Consider the following 21,291-nt stretch of genomic DNA (forward strand, 5'->3'; position numbering starts at 1 on the left):
CAGACAACTCCAGCGCACAGGGAGCAACTAGGGGTTAGGTGCCTTGCTCTAGGGCACTTTAGCCATGGATTGAGGGAGGAGACAGCCTTCAATCACCCCACCCCCAATTCTTACCTGCAAACCGGTGACCCTCCGTGTCTCAAGTGCACTTCTCTAACCATTAGGCCACAATTTCCTCCTCTTTTTTTGTTACTGAACTGTACATTACTTTAAAGTGTTAAATTAACCTGATTGCAAGCTGTTGCCATATATCTATACCATATATATGCCAATATACTTCAGACCCTTCTGTTGCAGACAGATGTGGAAGTGGGTGTAGAACTCAGTTTTGCCTTTGTGGTCGGTAATTAGAGCACATTAACGAATAGCTACGGCTGCTATAAAAAAATTATAGCTATGAAAACAATTAGTGTATAACGTCTTGTTATGGTAACAAACTAGGAGGGCTTGGGCTAGCTAGAGTTAACACTGACCATGCTCAAAGTGTCAGAAAGCGGTCAGATAATGTTAGTGGCTGTTATTTAGTTAGCCTGACTGCATCCCACACTGCGTATTGCCACAATAAACAGTATATAAAAAAATAGTTCATCACCATTAGAAGTGTTTTCAGTAGTGTAGTATGTAAAGTAACTCCCCAGTGTCAAACTCACTCATATGCCCTTGGTACCGGCTACTTGCTGTAACTTCACAGGGACACTACTGTAATTCTTGTTTACACAATTGTACTGTGGTTCTATATCACAGTACTGTATACACCTGAATTACACAGAAACACTGGCAGTAGAGATACTATAGATAGAGATACTATAGCAGCTGTATACTGTATATTTACCCCTACCCATACAGTGAGAACACCGTGTTCAAGTGACAATTCATATTAAAGGAGGCTGCCGTTGAACAAATAAAAAACAGAGGGTATGCTGGGAAGTCCCGCAGCCAGTGCTCCAACAATCAGAGAGAGGCTGCTCCAGACTCCACAAAGTCCCACCCACTTTACCAGTCAAGGGGTGGGACCTACATATTAGGCAGCAAGTGAACAGTCAGTTCTTGAAGTTGATGTAACGGGCAAGCATAAGAATGTGAGCCACTCTGACAAAAGCCTAATTGGGATGTCTAGACGACTGGATCAGAGCATCTCCAAAATATCAGGAAGGTCTTGAGGGGTGTTCCTGGTGTGCAGTGGTCAGCTCCTACTAAAAGAGGTCCAAAGAAGGACATCCGTGGAGGCCCCGCCTCACGACTTACCACAGGACACCCTTCAGAGGTCTCGTGGTGCCCCTACCAGAGCTGTTTGGTGGCACATGAGGGACCTACACAATTGACAATAGGTTTTAATGTCATGGTTGATTCATGTACAGGACAGTTAAAGCAGTCATGCCAGAAAAAGGCTTCGCTACTGTGGTCAGAGATTCACTCTTCTAATGCCGATGCTCAGCATTAGACGAGTAAATGAACAGCCTGCTTTATTTGCATAAACAAACAAACAAAAATGAGCAGCAGCTGATTCAGCAATGAATAACACCCCCATCTTACACTTCATCTGATAAACACAACAGCTAAACATGAGCTGGAAGGGCTACGTCCCAAAACACACACACACACACAAACATACAGTTATGACTCATGATGATGCCACCGGGCTGCTTTGTCATAGAGGAGACGTTTGGTACAGAAACTCCATCATGCTCAGGGTCATCAGAAGAACCGCACTGTTTTTGCTTCGGAGTGATTCAGTGAAACGTCATCCATGCCTACAACGCGAGAAAATAGTCCAATAATTCTAATGCACTAATCAGTGCACATGTAGTGTTCACTTCCGCACACAAATAGGGTACAGTGCACAACTGAACCCAGATGGTACTCTGCAGCACTTACCTAATGTGGTTGATACCCTTAAAAGTGCTGACTTCGGTACCCAACCCTGCTCACAAATAAACTGAATAACTCTGATTTTATGGTAAGCAGAGATGGTGAAGGGCCTTGCTCAAGGGCCCAACAGTTGCAGCTTGTCGAGCCCGGGTTTAGAACCTACAACCCTGTCATCTAACCGCTGAGCCTCCGATTAGTTCTGCCACACCAAGGATGCAGGATGCAGCTCCATCCCTCCAGAGAACATAGTTAGGATTTAGGGTTGATTCAAGGTTATGGTTTAGGTTAGGGTTAGGTGCAGGCATATATAACAAACTCAAAAGTCTCTCAAAAGACTTGCTTTTCCTGATTATAATCTCATGGAAAGAGTTGATCTAGATAGTTCACGCTCAGTGGATCAGTTAGTTTAACACATTGCTACAACTAAGCTCCCCAAAGTAAACAATTAGAGACACCCCACAATCTAGTAGAGTTTGATGAGGCTGAAATTTGCTGTCCTACTTTGTGATGTAAAGTAAAAGTGGCAGTGTTCGACAGCAGCCTCTTTTCACTGATCAGATTTATTTGCACACAGATATTTTGGTGTGTTTAGGTTGGAAAGCTTGTCTGCTTCAAACAGTACAGAGCTGTCCTGTATTAATAGTGTTTGTATAGATTTATTATATGGACTGATTAGTGCCTGTTACAGCTCACCCCTCTGCCTGTTACAGTTAACCTAGCCTATTTCATTTGTAGCAGAGACACTGAGAGGGTCTGTGTAAGACATATTAATAATCTCACTCCAATACTTCAAAGATGATTTAACACAAACCAAAATATATGTCAAATTATGGTCCAGTCCAAGATTTCATGAAGCCCTGAACTGTTTCCTAAAGACTAGTGATGTCTTTTAATGAAATCAAACAGTCAAGTAAGAGATTCATATACATATGAGAACTTCTCAAATGGGAGGATTTTCTAAATCTTTGAGAAAGATCATGACAATATCAGCACTAATAAGACAACAAGACGTAGGTCCTCAGTTCAGCTTTGTGGTGTTCATAACGAAGTTTATTATGAAATAATGATATCATGTCAATCAGATCACCAAATTAAAACATTAAACTGATATTTTCCTTCATAACCTAACATTGTTTTCATATGGCACTTAGTACATATGGTGCAACAGAACTTCTTCCACAGTTCTCTCAGTGAGGCATTTTGTCACTTTGCCATGTTTTTTTTTTTCCCTCTTCAGAAAAAAAGTCTGTTCTTTCTCCTTTTCATTGTCAACTCGTTAAGTCAGAGGTAATCCGCTCCGGTTCCTCGACCAACTCCAAAATGCAGAAAGAGCATCAAAGTGGAAAAAAAAATTATCACATTATAATAGAATAAATAATGCTTTATATTAATACTTTAAATATTGTGATTTGGACTAAATACTATCTTTCAAAAGATATCAGACAAAATCTGAATATTACCATAAATGAAACCTTGCACAAGTCCCTTCAGCGAGGAGAAAACAACAAGGAAAAAAAGAAACCCAAACCCTAACACACTAACGGCAGCAGCGCCAGCGTATGTGTTCCGACCAAAAATGTCGCCTGAGAAAGACGCAGACCTGGGTTCCGTCTCGAAGGGATCTGGCAACGTGCTGCGCCAGTGCACCTGTTTGCGGGCAGAAATTTGGCAACCAGACTATTTTGGCACAATATTAGAGAATATTAGAGGAATTGGCACCAGGAAAACCTAAATCATTAGATAACTGAAAACAACAAATTCATTATTTAAATAAAGTAACTAGCATTTTGCTAATTAGACAATTAAACTGAACCAATCAAAAGTCTGTGCAACAGTTTGAGAACGGCTGGAAGCTAATATCAAATGACCAATTAGCTCATTTGATTATTTAAATAAAGTTACTAGCATTGGGCTAGACAAATTCCGAGGAGTGTATTCAATATCAATTAGAAATGCATATTACATAGAAAAAAAAGAAGTTGAATTCAATTAACTGACTGATATAACTAATCAACATTTTGCTAATTGAATCAATGTCTGTAGATCAAAGCAATATCAATTAGATATAACGCATTAAGCAATTCGATTAATTAGACAGCATATTAAAGTAAAGTAATTGGCTAATTAGACAATCAATTGGATCAAAGTGTGGGTAGAAATTTGTGGTCAATTAGAAATGCATATCATTTAGAAATACCTAACCTAAGGAACACATTTTTTATTTTCAAATGTTTACACCTGTCTAATTACACAAATCAGATCAAAGTCTGTATCAATTAGAAATGCGTATCAATTAGAAATAACTAATTCACTAACTTGGGTCCAGCTTCCCCAAAAGCACGTCAGTCTTAAGATTATGTTAGCAGGAGCTAAGGTGCTTTTGGGACCGCCGGGCTGAACTACTGAAATGCAGTAGTAAGGTAAATTAGTGGACATTTGTCTAATTAGACAGTCAGTTCACTATCAGGCAGAAAAACATCCTTAAACCTTAACCCTTCTATAGAATTTCAAAATGCTGTGCTCGGAGAGTGACTACGCGGTTGCGTTTCAATTCAGTTACTGAAACAAGCTGTATTTTGGAACATTCGGCCACCCCGCCGACCGCAGCCGACATTAAGGATCTCGTGACATGTTTACTTTGCAGTTGCTGATGCTGTTCTTCTGTTTTCTTCTTCTTGTTTGTTGTTGTTGTTTTTTTTTTTTTACATGACTTTGACCCGTAAGAATATAATAATCGCACATATAAAAAAATACCTGCCATGAACTTTTCTTGTGTGTAGTATTTTCATGCAGAACGGAACCGAAACAATGCAGCAGAACCGACCCACTGAACTAAAACAAATAAAAAAACCAAAACAAACAAACAATCAAAAAAAAAAACCTAACTGTAAATCTGAAACACGGCAGGATTGACCAGGCTTTAAAAGCTGAGACGACGCAGAAGAAGAAAGCGAGAGGGAAAAAAACGACAGAGAGAGAGAGAGACAGAGAGAGTGAGAGAGAAATGCCCCGAATAGTCACAGTGCACGGAGGAACACCAGGGCGGTTGTCTGTAGTAGTTTAGTGCTTTGTCAGGTTTCTTTCCTTTTTTTTGTCGTTTAAAAGGTGAAAACGCTTCTTCGCTCGTTTGAAGAGAAAGGGAACAAACACTGAGTCGTTTTTAATTATCTAAAATCCCACTGGAGGAAAAAGTGGTGAGGAAAAGGGGGTGAAGTTGTGTCGTGGTTTGGTTTCCAAAGGGATGCACAAGTGTGTGTATATAACTGTTATGGTATATTGTGTATATTTGTGTGTGTTTTACGAGGATACAGTGTGTGTGTGTGTGTGTGTGTGGTAAATGTCTCAAACAGAGCATGTTTTTGTGTGTGTGGGTGTGCCGCAAATAGAGTGTGTGTGTGTTTCTCCATAGTGAAGGATGTAATATATATTGTTCAGTGCAGTCAGCCCAGCAGGGGGCTCCAAAAGCTCAGGACAAAAGCAGCCCCTCTCCCGCAGAGTCTCTCTCCTCCGAAAACGTCACGCCTTCCTCTCCACCGCATGTAGGATAGTGTTTCTTCTTCCTCTGTTGTTTTTTTTCTTTCTTTGTTTTTTTTGTTTATTGTGTGTGTACCTTCGATTGATTGTTTGTTTGTTTGTTTGTTTTGTTCCAGAAAAATACTGCAGTCTGTGTTTTCTCTCTCCAGGTCAGCGCTGGCTCTTACTGTTATTTCTTAAAGGGGGCTAACCGGCTGATGTTCTGCCAGAATGGAGATGTGCTGCGCTTGGGTCCGTACTCATATCCATCCGCCTGGCCGTAACCATCTGGCAGGAGATACTGACCCGGGTTCATCGGGTCCAAAGGAGGGGGGTAGGCGGGGGGAGCTGACCGGCCAACACCTGCAAAAAACACATTTGCACACACACACACACACACACACAAACAGGTATGTTCACAGGGTTAACAAATAAAACACAAAATAAATCAAATACTCAAACCCCTAAACCACTGCATTAGAGCTTCATTCTTGATGTTAATGTTATTAGAGCTTCATTCTGGATATTAATGTTATTAAAGCTTTCCGGATTTTAGCAGACACAGACAGAAGGCTCTACAAGTTCTTACCTTTCTGCTTGGTGACTCTCCTGACTGTCAGAGCCGCCTGCCTCTTTTGATACTCAGAGATTTCAAAACCTAAATCAACATACAAATACCATAAGCCATAAACCATATGAAAATAAGATTTACCATGTATATGTATTACAAACAATTCATGTCTAATTAACTAACAAATATTTAGATAAACATATATATAAGTAAATATATAAAATATTGGATGAGTAATTTATTATATATTTATGAGTATTTATGAGTATTATGAGTAATATTAATCAGAATGTTTCTTCAGGAATTCAATTCAGGAAAAAACTTATTCACATATTCAAGTAGAGTATTAGGTATATTATGTAGTCTGTCTAAATTCATCTGTCAGCTGAGCAGATGCAACTTCCTCCATTTTAAGAGTTTTCCATCTTAAATCCATCATGAATTTCACACATTTTATAAAGAGGTCCCTTGTCTGTATGTGTAACAGTGATAGTAATAATAACCCATACTAATGTATTGAATGTGGGTTTTTTTTCACAGGAGGTATCATAGGGAATAAAAAGTGAGAGTTCCTACCAATCTTTTCATCCTCCTGGACCATTTTGCGCTCTTCGTGGAACGCTCGCAGCCAGCGGATCTTCTCTTCCAGCTTCTTGGCAATAAATATGTGGATCTCGTCTGAGTCCTTGTTGCTCAGTTTGAAAGCGTTTTTCACGCTGACGTTAAAATCATCGTCTCGCCCATCGAGCGCGTCCACAACCTCGTAACGGTCCATGTCGATCCGGCCTTTGTAGTAAAGGATGTCACGCCGGATCAGGTCCTGTTGAAAGAAGAGTGAATTTATTAATTAATTACAGAAAAGTATGGCTGAGTGCTTCTGTCACATTAACAGGTAGTTTGATAGTTTACAGATGATCCACTGCAGATGTTTGCCTTGACTGTCTCTGATGTTCAACTAAATATCTATTCAATTGGAAATATAACTATCAACAGAAAATCTAGTGGTACAGGCTACAGTGTGAGTCGCTGGTGTGGAAGTTCAGTACTTCTTTTAACCTTCAATTGACACCAGTCTTACCTTATGTATGGTAGGGCATCCAGTGAGAGTGTTTGTCCACTAGTTCCACCAATCAAAATCCTCCGCATAATTTCTCCACAATATGCTACAAAATCACTCCTATTTCCACTCTGAATGTGTTCATTTCTGAATCCCCTTTCTGTATGCTAACGGGTGCTAGAAACCCTGATTTTCTGTGTGTTTCAGCTGAGTAACAATAAAAGGCCACTTAAATGTGGAATATATTCATATGGTTTTAAAATGTTAGTTTTTTAAAAAACATTAAAAATCTTCATCTCTTCCATTACTCTGCCATAAATAGGGCTCCAAATATTACCCGAAAAAACTGTGACTGTGTGTATAACAGTTCAAAAGGTTCTCAAAGAACTATTTACAGAGAGAAACTGTATTGTGCCTCATTGAAAAAGCAGTCCAGGCAAACACACTCCTTAACTCCTTAGAGCTTCTATGTGAGAGGGGGTGGTGATAAACTGCCGTAGGCTGAATAGCCAGACTTACAGTGAATTCAAAATGGGCTGTTTATGCAGCTTACTTTCTATATATGGACGATGTGAAGCGGGAGTAAACACTGAGTGAATCCGGGGTGCTGATGAACAGTTTGATGAACAGTATTTACATACAACATGTGATAGGAATATTTGGACTCTTTAACAGCTGAGTAATTTAGAGCATGCAGTGACATTTAGAGAGGGGGGTACACAGGACAAAATGTATGGGGTATGGAACTATCTTTATTCCACATAGGGTGAACTGCTTATCAGAGCTCCCTAGTTGGGCATTACTCCAACTACAGAGTGACGCAGGACAGCTTCAGCCTCTGTATTATTTATCTGTAACACTACCTCTGTGTATTCCTAGTCAATAGAAGAGAGCTATTTTGATAGAGATTACACAAGATCTCGTTAGACATATAGACACACAGAGACATATGGAGGCATGCAGCTTCTATGCTTTTATTATTCATGAACAAAGTGCATTTCTCTCTTTCTCTCTCTCTTTCTCTATCTAACCTGTTTAATATGGATTAGGAATGTATATTAAAATTGTTTTTTCACTTTTTCGTTCTTTCTCTCTCACCTTCTTGCAGATTACCATCTGGTGGTCAAACAAGAAGAAGACTCTGGTTTGGCTGCGGCCGTAGGGCTGATAGATCCAGGACAATTCTCCAGTGTACACCAGCTCGGAGCTTCTATCCAGGACATCCTCGCCCTGTATACACACACACACACACACACAGAACAAAAGTGAAGGAAAGTGAAACGCTGCCAAGAACATTACAGCCCAGATTTGACCCTCCAAATGGTACAACCCAAATCTGAACCCCAGAATGGTACAACCCAGAAATTAACCCAATAATGAGTACAGTTCAGAAACAACAGCAGTAATACAGACCGTCCTAATGAAGACAGTCCTATTGACAGTAATATAGATAGCTTTAAAGATGGTCCTATAGACAGTAATATAGGCGACTATAAAGAAGGCCCTATTGACAATAATATAGACGGTTATAAAGACGATCAAACTGACAATAATATACACGGCTATAAAGACAGTCCTATTGACAGTAATATATATACAACTACGAAGACGGTCCTATTGACAGTAATATAGACAGCTATAAAGACAGTCCTATTGACAGTAATATATATACAACTATGAAGACGGTCCTATTGACAGTAATATAGACAGCTATAAAGACAGTAGTATTTTCAGTATTACAGATGGCTATAAAGGCAGTACTACTGAAAGTGATATAGACAGCTATAAAGGCAGTACTACTGAAAGTGATATAGACAGCTATAAAGGCAGTACTATTTACAGTGATATAGACAGCTATAAAGGCAATAAAAACTAATCCAATAATACAGCCTGGAAATGATTCCAGTAATTAACCATATAATAGTATGAATTAATGTCATTTTAATTAAATGTTCCTTTAATCTGGTTTCTTTAGTTTATTAAGTTTAGTTTGACAATAGGCAAACTTGTTTGACTGAACAGACAGACAATGTTTGATTGTGTAATCGTACCTCCCAGTCCAGAACAGAGGCCTGCCATTGGGCAATTTTGTCGATGTTCTCGAGCCTCCGTTTCCGTTCATTAATCTGCTGAGTTACGTTTCTCATAACAGCCAACGCAGCGGCAACATACCGGTAATCACTGAGAGAGAGAGAGATTTTATTGGTGTGTGGTGAGTGTGTGTGTGTGTGGTGAGTGTGTGTGTGTGTGTATGTGTGTGTGCCTGTGTGTGTGTGTTACCTGTGCTCCTGTACTGTGTATTTGAGCAGCTCAGCCAGCTGTAGTGGGTATTTGCAGATTTTCTGCACTGGAGTGAGCAGAAAGCCATCAATGGCGATGTCAATCATCTGCTGGACCAGTCGGCACGCTTCAAAAAAGTGCTGGTACCGCCCATCCCGCATTAGACGTGTCAGCTCCATACACGCGTCAACGTGATTATTACAGTACTCAGAGTAGATCCAGAAACCGTCTTGCTGTTGGAACACACAAACACACATATATAAGTATTAATCAATTAAGGATGCACCAATAACACTTCTTCCTTTCCAATACCGATCCGGATATCATCTCTGACTTAAATGGCTATAAATCCTGATATTTAAAGTGTTTTACTTTTTATAGGTTGTAGTTTTTTATATCTTATACCAAATAAGATACAATAAGCTTGAAAGAACAGCATTTACTGGTTGAGTTTCAGAGCTATGAAAAAATTTAAATTGGCACAATGCAGAAACACGTGCAAGTAGGGAAGCATAATCTTGCTAAGCTTGACCGAACAAATATTGGTGTTAATTCACATTTCAGAGCAGTGTAGAAAATGTCAAGTAAGAAACAAACAGTGATTATGCAGCAATTTCACATTGAACTACATGTCTCTGCGTAAAAAGCTACTTTTGTTTAAAGTAAACACTATTTATGACAGGTTTGGTTTCATAACAAAGTATGCAAACTAAAATGTATCGAGTAACGGCACTTTCTATCGGTGCTTTCTATTGCCGATACCCATACTGTGTGTAAGTGTCAGTATTAGCGCAGATACCAATACAACAATACTACTATATTCTCAGCCCAAAAGTATTGAATCTCCAGAGAACACAGTTCCACTGCTCCACAACTCAATGCTGGGGGCTTTATATCCTTCTAGCCCACACCTGGCATTAGGCATAGCGCCAATAGGTTCATGATTAATAGTGATAATCACTCCTCCAAAAAGTCCTATTCTATTGACAATGCTTCTCTATATGGACTAGACAAGTTGTGTGTGTGTGTGTGTGTTCATTTGCACATCTGTGTCAGCAATGGGTGCACCTTAGTAGCTGAATACATTCACTAGAAGGGGTGTTCACAATAATTTGGACATATAGTGTGTAGAAAGAGGCATACGTGACACAGAGCCCCAGCATTCGTGATAAAAAGTCACTAAAGTCACTAAAAAAAGAGTAATGTACCGGTTGGTGTAGAATAGTGGTAACAACACTCCCCTCCCTTAAATGCCAGACTAGGCTTTGATTCCCCAGGGCAGGCGACCACACCACCCTACACCAATAAAAGTCCCTGGGCAAGATTCCCAGGCATGTGACATTCAGCTACCTGTGTAACATGATTCATGAAGTTTCTCTGGATAAAAACAAATGTCGTGAATATGAACATACAGGGGTTTATCACTAAAGACATTACATGCATGTCATATGTTGTGTGTTTTGTGTGTGTGTGTGTGTGTACTAACGTGTTCCAGAAAGCATGGTCCAATCTCACTGAGATGAGGCTCCTCTGTGTTAAACTGTTTCTCCAGGTCTCTGACGAATCCCAGCTGAAATCTGTAAATATCTTCAATGTTCCCAAAAATCACCTTCAGCTGATCATCATTAAACATGTCTCTCCTCTTTTTGCACTGCTTCAGATAACCCTGAAACACACACACACTTTTGTTAAACATTTAGACCCACTTTTAATAGAAATACTTTCTTACACAGTAAAACGTATGTAGTGTAAATTGGCATATTTCACTGAACTGAATTTTTACATTTGTTTAATGCAGCATTGCTTGTGTAAATATTAATATATTAAAATATACTCATTATATTTACAGTTTATATTTTAAAACTTATCATTTCTAGTTATTAGTGTAATAGAAAGTCATTTTGGTATATTAATGATATTAGAACTTCATTCTGGATATTAGTTATATTAGAGCTTCATTCTGGATATTAATGTTATTAGAGCTTCATTCTGGATATTAATGTTATTAAAACTTTATTTTTTTTTCTTCATACTTTATTTATTCTTTTGCATGTGTGTGTGTGTTTATGTGTTACCTCACAGATGTCCTTCAGGTGTTTAATGTAGTGTCTCTCTGTGCTCATTATTTCATTAATGACGTTGGCTCTCATCTGGTCTCTGTTCTGCGCTGGCTGACCGAGGCAGAGGCAGTCTGTGCTGGGGTTTGGACTGGCCTCAGCATGACCGTTCTGCACCTCACTACTGCCCTCTGCAGGCTCCACCGCTGCACTTTCCTCCTGGTTTGCCCACAGCTGGAACACAGACACACACACACAACAGAGCAATGACTCCAAAAATCACTAGTTCACATATGGAAAGAATAAAGCAGTATCAAATACAACAAATAAAAGTTTAAATGCAACATCTAGTGGATGCGGTGGTACTGCACTTTACCACTATGACAGCATCTGGCTCAGTCTGTGAGCCAAACCACAAATACAAAAAAAGAGCATCTAATCCACAGACATGCAAATCAGAAAAAGCCACTTACCAAGTTTATACAAATACACACACAGTGGTCCTCATTTAAATACGCCATGTACAGTCAAATGTAATGGTAAAGTGAGTGTACATAACCTCAACCCACAGTTTTAACACCCTGAAAAATGATCAATTTGCAGTTAAATGATCAAAATGAATGGTATCATAAACAAATATTACAGATATTGCAGTAAATACTGTAACTACAGCCCAAACACACACAGCACAGCTTATCCAGTGCAGTAGAAGCAGCTCATATACTGCAGTAATATAACTCCCACTCACATCACTCCTTCAAATGACACATTTCTTAATTTCACCTTTGGTCAGCAGGGGGAGCTGTGTGCTCACTTCTCAACAGGGACAGCCATTAGCTTATTAGCTGCTGAATGCTTTAACAGGAAGACTGCAGTGAACATGGGTAAGCTAACCAAACACATCTAGGAAAGATTAATCCATGAGATGGAGGAAAATTAGCTGTGAGAGCCTCACTATTTGAAAACCGCTCCATTACTGGCAACACCACTTTTTCTTGGGAGATGTAAGTAAACTTTCTTCTTAACCATTGTTAAGAAGTGTGTCTTCGCACAAACAAACAAAAAACGAAATAATTATCAGTACTATCAGAACTGTGGTATACTTGCAAAGTTACACTCAACGTTAGGCTGTATCATGCATACTGGTACTGATGTGCCGATCTACTCAGCTTTCAACCTTGTGCCTATGACAGAAATACATTCACACCTATATCCATGATATAGCATGACCTTGAGTGTATTATTGCATAAATAGATACTCATTCACAGTAGATCCTGAATAATTATTAGTATATACTGAAACATTCATCGTAGATACTAAATAATTCATAGTAGATACTGAATACCATAGCAGAGTATATATACTATATACTTTATACTATATATTATATACGTATTATATTCATACTGAAAATTTCAGAGTAGATACTGAATAATTCAGGTAAGATACTGAATAATTTATAGTACACCCTGAAACATTCACAGGAGATACTTAATATTTTATCATAGATACTGAAACAGGTCCTTATGACTGTGGACAAAAAAAGCATGAGCTAAAAGATCTGAGAGCACAGACCAAAAAATAACACAAGAAGATGAGTCAAAGCAAACAAGTGAAAAAAACAATACACACACAACAGAACTCTCCTTGGCTCCTAAATTATCCTCAGAAATTCCCAAAGGCGCAATTCTGCTCCCTTTTAAAATAAGAAATTCCAGCAATAAATGACACAGGATGAAAGGTGATAAATAAACAGCAGATTTAAATACCAATACTCGCATTGTATCCCACCCAGTCAGCACTATTTCACTTTGGTTGGCTGGATATAGATGGAAAAATAGACACATAAATCTTCTTTGTGTGTGCATGATTTCTGCTACTCAGCTTTCTGTGTTTTTTGGCTTTTTTATTTTTAATGTTTTTTTTGTTTTTTTTATTAATACTTCTTATTACCAACAATAATTCAAAATCACGCACAGGGCAGTAGTGAGGTGTATAATTTATAGTATATAATTTATATAATAATTATATACGTAGTAGTTAGTAAACAGTTCATTCTGGTTCATACTGAATAATTTATAGTAGATACTGAATAGTTTATAGTATGTACTGGATAATTCACTGTAGATAAGGAACAGTTCATAGAAGATACTAAACAATCAATAGTAGATTCTGAAATGTTCATAGTACATACTAATAGTTCATAGTAGATACTGAGAACTTCATTGTAGATACTGAATAATTCATAGTAGAAACAGAATAGTTTATAGTAGATGCTGAATAATTCAAAGTAGACACTGAACAGTTCATAGTAGATACAGAATAATTCATAGTACATACTGAACACTTCATAGTAGATACTGAACAGATTATAGTAGATACTGAAGAATGCAAAGTAGATACTGAATAATTCAAAGTAGATACTGAATAACTCAAAGTAGATACTGAACAGATTATAGTAGATACTGAACAGATTGTAGTAGATACTGAATAATTTAAAGTAGACACTGAACAGTTCAATAGTAAATATAGAATAATTCATAGTAGATACTGAACAGTTCATAGTAGATACTGAACAGTTCATAGTAGATACTGAACATATTATAGTAGATACTAAATAATTCAAAGTAAATACTGAACAGTTCATAGTAGATACAGAACAGTTCAGAGAAGATACTAAACAGATTATAGTAGATACTGAATAGTTCATAGAAGATACAGAATAATTCATATTGATTACTGTGATTAAGTTTCGTTTATGTTATTTTGGAGACCTAACATATATGGGGGCAGCAAATTTCGTTTTTTTTTTAAGTTTTAGAGTTTACATTTTATTCATTGTATTAATCATTTTATATATAATTATAATTAAATCTTGTTAATACAGGGCTTTTATTAATAATAAAAAACAATAATATAAAATTAATATTAAATATTAAATTGCAAAAATAAAAAATCACTATTCTTAAGTGATCGTTAGTTAAATAATTATAGATTGAATAAATGTAATCATCTATAATACACAGATATATAATGTATTACAAAAGATTACACTTTATGTTTATGTGATTACAGTTATGTTGGTATTCATATAATGCAAAGAATAAATTTCAGATTCAGAAAATGTGAAAAAGTGAAAAACAGCAAAATTGTACAACAAAAAGATTTTTGTGTGACAGCGACGACACTCCTCTCTCTCTCTCTGTCTCTCTAGGAACATTTCCTCGCTCCTAATCTCATTACACACTCGGATTATAATCTCTCGCTGTCTTTTTTAAACTTGGTGCGTTACCGTGGTGATAGCGATGAAGAACGAAGAGGAAGCTGTCCCTCCTCATCCTCATCAAACACAAATCCAGGGGAGACAGTGTGTGTGTGTGTGTGAGTGAGAGAGAGCGAGAGAGATCCACTTTTTTTGACCTTTTTTTCCTCACCCTTCTCTTCTCCTCACTATATCTGCATCTCTCTCTCTCCATCTCTCCATCTCTCTTTATCGTACTCTCTCTCTCTCTGTGCAGTGAGAGATCCCCCTGTTTTTTTTTTTTGCTGTTCTTCTCTTTCGTTCACTAATGCAAAGTGACATTTCATTGGGAGCTGGATGACTCACCTCGTGAGATCAGACACACACATACACACACTCGGCCCGCTGACGTCAGAAGCTCAAACACACCTCACGCTAACAGAAACTAACAGGAAAACTGAAATGCAAACCAAACTTCAGTACATACCTCATACAAACACACACACACGTGTTTCTGAGTGATGTCCGATTCACACTTTTACACTAATTAAATCTGTGTTCAGATTCAGTGATGTTCAGTCATGTGTTCATTGCCATTGCAAGTTTTACAGTGAATAATCACTGTTCGTTTATTATCTTTTTTCCTTTATTTATCTATTCATCTATTTATCCAGCTTAGAGTGAACAAAAATGTACCACACCCTATTTAAGCTTTCAGATAATTCTGGCATTGCTTAACTTGCTCACCTGACATTCAACTAACATTCAACTGAACGTCTATTAAATTCATGAGTTGAATGTAAATGATTGTCTATTGAATGTAACCCTGCCTTAACCTTATACTTACCCTTGAATCAATCCTAAATCCTACAAATTAACCCGAACCCTAGCTTTAACCTAAACCTAAAACCTAACCCTAACCCAAACCTACCAGAATAAGGTTAAGGTCTTAGGGTTGATTCAAGGTTAAGGTTAGGGTTAGGTGTAGGGTTACATTCAACAGAGTTCGGGTGCAATGGGCTTTCACGACGCATCTACAATGGACCATTCCTGTAAAATAATAACATAATTCCTCCTCTGCTTTATCTGGCTTTATCAAAGCTCCACATGCTCCACTGTTACCACATAATTCAACCTTATTCACCTCGTTTAGAAGCGCTCCGAATGTTTTAGCTCATTGGTGTTACATATATACTAACCTGGGGGATACAGGGCCAACTGGTGTGACATAACACCCCTCTCCCGTTCATGAGCACTTCTTTTTCTTTCACATCGTCTGCCTCCATCTCTCACTGCTTCTCTATTAAACCAACCAGTGTGACATAACCATCATACCACTGCTTCACTCTCTCTCTCACTTCTCTTGTTTTCTCTTTCACCCTCGCTTCTTCTCTCTTCCTCTTTCTCTCTCTCTCTCTCTCTCACCATATTCTATTTAATCTCTTCTTCTCTCTTTCAAAGCTAATTTTCAAATGCATGCAGACTTATTGACAGCATGCCTAATGCCAGGCATGAGCTAGAGGGGGATAAAGCCCCCTAGCATTGAGCTCTGGTAATAATGGTGGTGCTCCATCCAATACTTTTGGGGTGAGTTGGGGAGTTGGTGATCATCCAACATCCCTACCTCACTAACGCTTTTGTTGCAGAATGCAATCAAATCCTTAAATCCTTACAGCAAACCATCCCTGGACAGTAGAGACAGTTACTCCAGCAACAGCAGGATAAACTCTTTTTAATACTCTTGATTTCAGAAAAAAACAATGAATAAGCAGGTGTCCCAAAACTTTTGTCCATACATGTATACTTTTAATGTTTACTTTAAGATGTATATATATATATATATATATATATATATATATATATATAATAGACTGATAGTGACTGTGTATTAAATATGAATGAAATATGAGCACATTCTTTATACAGAGAAGTGATTTACTTCCCCTCCCACACACCCACCACTCCCACTTACACACCTTGTCATGTCACTGCTTTTGTGTGTGTGTGAGTTTGTGTGTGAGTGTGTGTGCTGGACTAGGGACTAGTGTGCATTCCATTAAAAGAGGCAAATATAGACATTTTTGTGGGAAGAAAGTGAGATGGAATGGGGAAATGCACTTAGGCAGGGGTAAGAGTGTGTGCGTGCATTTGTATGCGTGTGTGTGTGACCTCAGCAGCCTTCTGTCCACAGCTGAGACCAAGTTACATAAAAGTACCATTAAAAAAAAGCTCTTCTTCACAAAACACTTTATCTTTTTCTCCTCTGTTCCTGTGCTTTTCTTACTTCCTCGCTCAGTATTCTCTCTCTCTATCTCACACACACACACACACACACACACACACACACACACACACCACTGAAAGGGTTTGCATTCATGTTTCATTATCTGTGACCAAAAATAAAGCCTGAGCCATGGCGATTTGCCTCAGTGGTATTGAGTATCACAGTATAAAGCACTGTCAACGTGCAATTCTGTAATGCAGTATGTCTTGTCACGTTTTGCTAAAAATATTATTACAGTATTTAAAGTGCGATTATTAAGATCCTTAGATAAACAACCCCCACGTCTGTGCTACAAATAAAAACGTTAACTTCATTTGCGTCTCTGATCTTTTCTGGACAATTTAGCTGAAATCAGAGCTAGTGCAAGCTTACCCTATAGGCAGAGGGGTGAGCTGTGACCGTAATAAATCAGTCTGATAAATCCATACAAACACTATTAATACAGGACAGCTCTTTGCTGTTTGAAGCAGACAAGCTTCCCAGCCTAAACACACCAAAATAACTGCGTCCAAACAAGTCTGATCGGTGAAAAGAAGATGCCGTGCCGAACACGGACACATTTATTTTACACCACAAAGTAGAACAGAAAATATCAGCCTCATCAAACTCTACTAGATTTTATTTCCACTCTCGTCTATTTCCATTTCTGCACTCTCGTCAATGGTTCTTAGGTAAAGTCTTGAATTTGAATGCTTGAAGTAGCATTATGGGATAATTGGGATTTCTTGCTCCTGGGCTTCCCCTACAGTTGGGAGGTGGAATTCACACTTTAAGCCACCACTCAGGAAGGGCACAATTAAATGCATTTCTGGTCCTCTTTGAGGTACAGAACTGGCAATGGAAGTGAAAGAAAAATGTGTATATTAATATTGTAATAATACAGGACACAAATATGACTCAGTATACGATATGATAAATATGAGGTTACGCAGCATTATGCAGTTTTCACAAGCGCTGTCCTGCCTACTTCTCAAAACTCAGTAGTGCAGATTTTGGCATGCAGAGTCCAGAGTAGCTACAATAGAAGCGCTATTCATTCTATAACAGGTCAGCGGAGCATCAATGTGATTATTATAAGGTCAAAAGAATACATTAAGCCTGTAAGTGGCCAATATACCATGTAGAACCCTTTTTAGAGTGTATTATACGTTTCTGATTAATCTTTTTACAACAACAGCTAGTTTGCGTAGTTCTTTAGAAAATCAAAAGTATGATGAGCAACTAAGGAGCTTCGGATTAATCTTAGCGGCAAAACACATAGAACACATTCAGAATTTACAGTTCTTGAATCATTCGGAATGTATAGTTGCGGAATAAATGTAGAAGTCTAGAACTGTAAATTCTAGAATAAATTCAGAACTCTAGAATTTACAGTTCTGTGATAAATATGGAACTCTAGAATTTACAATTTTATAATAAATATGGAACTCTAGTATTTACAATTTTATAAGAAATATAGAAGTCTAGAATTTACAGTTCTGTGATAAATATGGAAGTCTAGAATTTACAATTTTATAATAAATATCGAAGTCTAGAATTTACAGTTCTAGAATAAAAATGAAAGTCTAGAATTTACAGTTCTGTGATAAATATAGAAATCTAGAATTTACAATTTTATAATAAATATCGAAGTCTAGAATTTACAGTTCTAGAACAAAAATGAAAGTCTAGAATTTACAGTTCTGTGATAAATATGGAAGTCTAGAATTTACAATTTTATAATAAATATCGAAGTCTAGAATTTACAGTTCTAGAATAAAAATTAAAGTCTAGAATTTACAGTTCTGTGATAAATATGGAAGTCTAGAATTTACAATTTTATAATAAATATGGAAGTCTAGAATTTACAGTTCTAGAATAAAAATGAAAGTCTAGAATTTACAGTTCTGTGATAAATATGGAAGTCTAGAATTTACAATTTTATAATAAATATGGAAGTCTAGAATTTACAATTTTATGATAAATATAGAAGTCTAGAATTTACAGTTTTAGTTAGTTGTTGTTAGTTATGTTAGTTGTAGATTTCATGTAAGAAAACAGAACTGCCATTTAAGAATTGACAGAGCCAAGGCAAATCAGGAGATCCAGAATCATAAGCAGATACTCGAAGAAGACTCCAGGAAAGCTGAGTGTGGATTTCTTTTTTTGTTTAATGGGTAAGAGAGGATTTGGTCACACAGCGTCAGTTTGAGGAGAGTATGGGTAAAGATCTGTACACTGATCTGAAACGGCCACAATTAAGCCTGGGTGGAAAAGACTTTAAGATTGACACTCAGCTCACTAATCCTGCTCCTGAATGGACAGCTAGTCAGCCAGAGAGTGAAAGACTGGCAGTTTGGAAAGGCAAAAGGTTCGGCTTGACATCTTAATTTGCCCAACATCCTAACATTTAATTATATCACAATTCCTCCCTTTCACAGGATTTGCGCTCCTTAGTGATCCGAGCCAGACAGTATTTTATGCTGGAATCCTTTTCAGCTTATCGTATAAGTCTCTCTCTCTCCCTCTGTTCATTTCTCAAAACTCTATCGCTCTACTTTATACTTACACTTTTACATTTAAACATTTAAAAATGATCTTGTCATATTCTTATGCCAATTTCACAATTAGAAATATATGTATATAAGGAGTCACAATTCACCATGCATGACTATTTCCTAACCCTCTTTATCCCTTAGGAATAAGCAGGTTTTTAGTCCTGTACTTTTAAAGAATTGTATGCACACCATTGTGCAAAAGTGTGGACACCCTTGGAAGCAGTTATAACAGTCTCTGTAGCTAATCAAACCCACAGTACAATGTTTTCAGCAAATCCTCTTTAATAATCATCAGTGTGATTACAGAGTCAAAACTTAGTAACACTTTGGCAGAAATCACAGTTTGCAAACACTTGATATAGCTAAAAGTCTTTTAGTTGGAGTTTTTTTTAAAGTTGTTTAACCCCTTAAATAGCCTATGACCCCTCAACGGCCGAAAGTGTAATTGCAGACTTCTATTACTAGAGAATAGCCCCACCAGTTTGTACAGAAGTCCCTGTACTTACTGAGTAATACAGCTTAATGTGTAATAAGCATTAGAGTGTTAAGGGGTTAAGGTCCACCCAAAACTTTTAATTGATGCTGAGGTCAGGGGTCTGTGAGAGCCATTCCAAAAGTCCATGGTGGTTTTGAGGTACATTTGGATCATTATCCTGTTATAGAGGCCATTACCTTTTTATCTGCACCCTTTTAACAGATACTTTGACGTTCGCATTCAGGATTTGCTGGTATTTTGTAAACTCCATGCAGTTCCCTTTTTCCCATGCAGTACCTTTACTGACTGTGAGCAAATAGTTGCATTTTGGCTTAATTAGTCCACAACATTTTTAAGACTCTTCTGGCTTGTCTACTTGTTCTGTGTTCTGACGTTTTGTGATGAGGTCACAGGTACGACTTCCTTTATATGACTCTTCCATGAAGATTATATTTGTGCAAGGAATGCTCTACAGTGGAATGGTGTACCACATTCTTGACTCAGCTCAACCTCCATGCAGGTTTGTGGCAGTCATAAGAGGGTTTGGCTTTGCCTTTCTTAGGAGCATATGAACAGTTCTCTCTGAGGTCTTTTTAGTCTTTCACATTTAACCTGAACTGACATTTCCTAATAACATTCTTAAAGTTTCCATCTGCTTTGTGGCCATCGTTTCCATGTTTGATAAGATACATGGTATGAAAAGAGAATTTAAAAAAGCTTGGGAATGTGATTCAGTCCTGCCTCAGGCCTGACTTGTTTATTAAGGTCTCAATATAATGATTTATGTTATGTAAGAGGACTTCACTGTGCATTAGGATTTGCTGAAAATGTTGTATTTTATGTTTGATTAGCTACCCAGGCCGTGTTTGCTAGTTCTCAATAAAAAAAAAAATAAATAAAAAAAAATGCGGTAATTGACAAAGGGTGTCCAAATGTTGCCAAAAGACTTCCGCGTGAGCTGTATTCTGATTGGCTGCAGTATGTCTAACACAGTTAAAAAAGGGCAGTTTGGCAAAAAAAATGAATAAGATTGATCACTGACCCCCAATACAGTCGGTCAGCCAAGACATGTTTGGTATCTGATGTGTACTTCTTTAGGAGATTGGAGCTTAGCTAACATTGTTAACAAACACTAGTTGTAAACTGTCACTAAATTAATTTTTCGTGACACATGCTCAAAAAACACAGTAGGACTTACTTTAATCCACAAAGAAAACAAGTAAACTTCTCAGCAGAGCTGAATGCTGTACTGTGGTCCAGTTTGAAAGTGAAATATTACTACATTTTACATTTATGGCATTTAGCTGATGCTTTTATCCAGAGCAACTTACAAGGTTGCTCGTATTACAAAGGTGGGCCAACCTAGTGTGAGGAGACTTGCCCAAGGACGCTTATTGGTGTAGCAC

General features: G+C 37.7%; 1 protein-coding gene across 1 annotated transcript in view; it reads right to left on the reverse strand.

The window, feature by feature from the left end:
* Positions 1-2,886: 2,886 nt before the first annotated feature.
* The window catches only part of arhgef9a (Cdc42 guanine nucleotide exchange factor (GEF) 9a), a 49,798-nt gene continuing 31,393 nt past the window's right edge, over positions 2,887-21,291 (reverse strand). Inside the window, exons 4-11 of the mRNA XM_072676609.1 lie at positions 11,366-11,581; positions 10,777-10,956; positions 9,291-9,523; positions 9,062-9,191; positions 8,109-8,240; positions 6,530-6,773; positions 5,972-6,040; positions 2,887-5,745 (exon numbers count right to left, since the gene is read on the reverse strand). Of these exons, the coding sequence (XP_072532710.1) occupies positions 5,573-5,745; positions 5,972-6,040; positions 6,530-6,773; positions 8,109-8,240; positions 9,062-9,191; positions 9,291-9,523; positions 10,777-10,956; positions 11,366-11,581 (1,377 nt within the window). The 3' untranslated portion in view covers positions 2,887-5,572. The remainder of the gene's footprint in view (positions 5,746-5,971; positions 6,041-6,529; positions 6,774-8,108; positions 8,241-9,061; positions 9,192-9,290; positions 9,524-10,776; positions 10,957-11,365; positions 11,582-21,291) is intronic.

This window comes from Salminus brasiliensis, chromosome 1, assembly GCF_030463535.1.
Source record: "Salminus brasiliensis chromosome 1, fSalBra1.hap2, whole genome shotgun sequence".
Taxonomy (NCBI): Eukaryota; Metazoa; Chordata; class Actinopteri; order Characiformes; family Bryconidae; genus Salminus; species Salminus brasiliensis.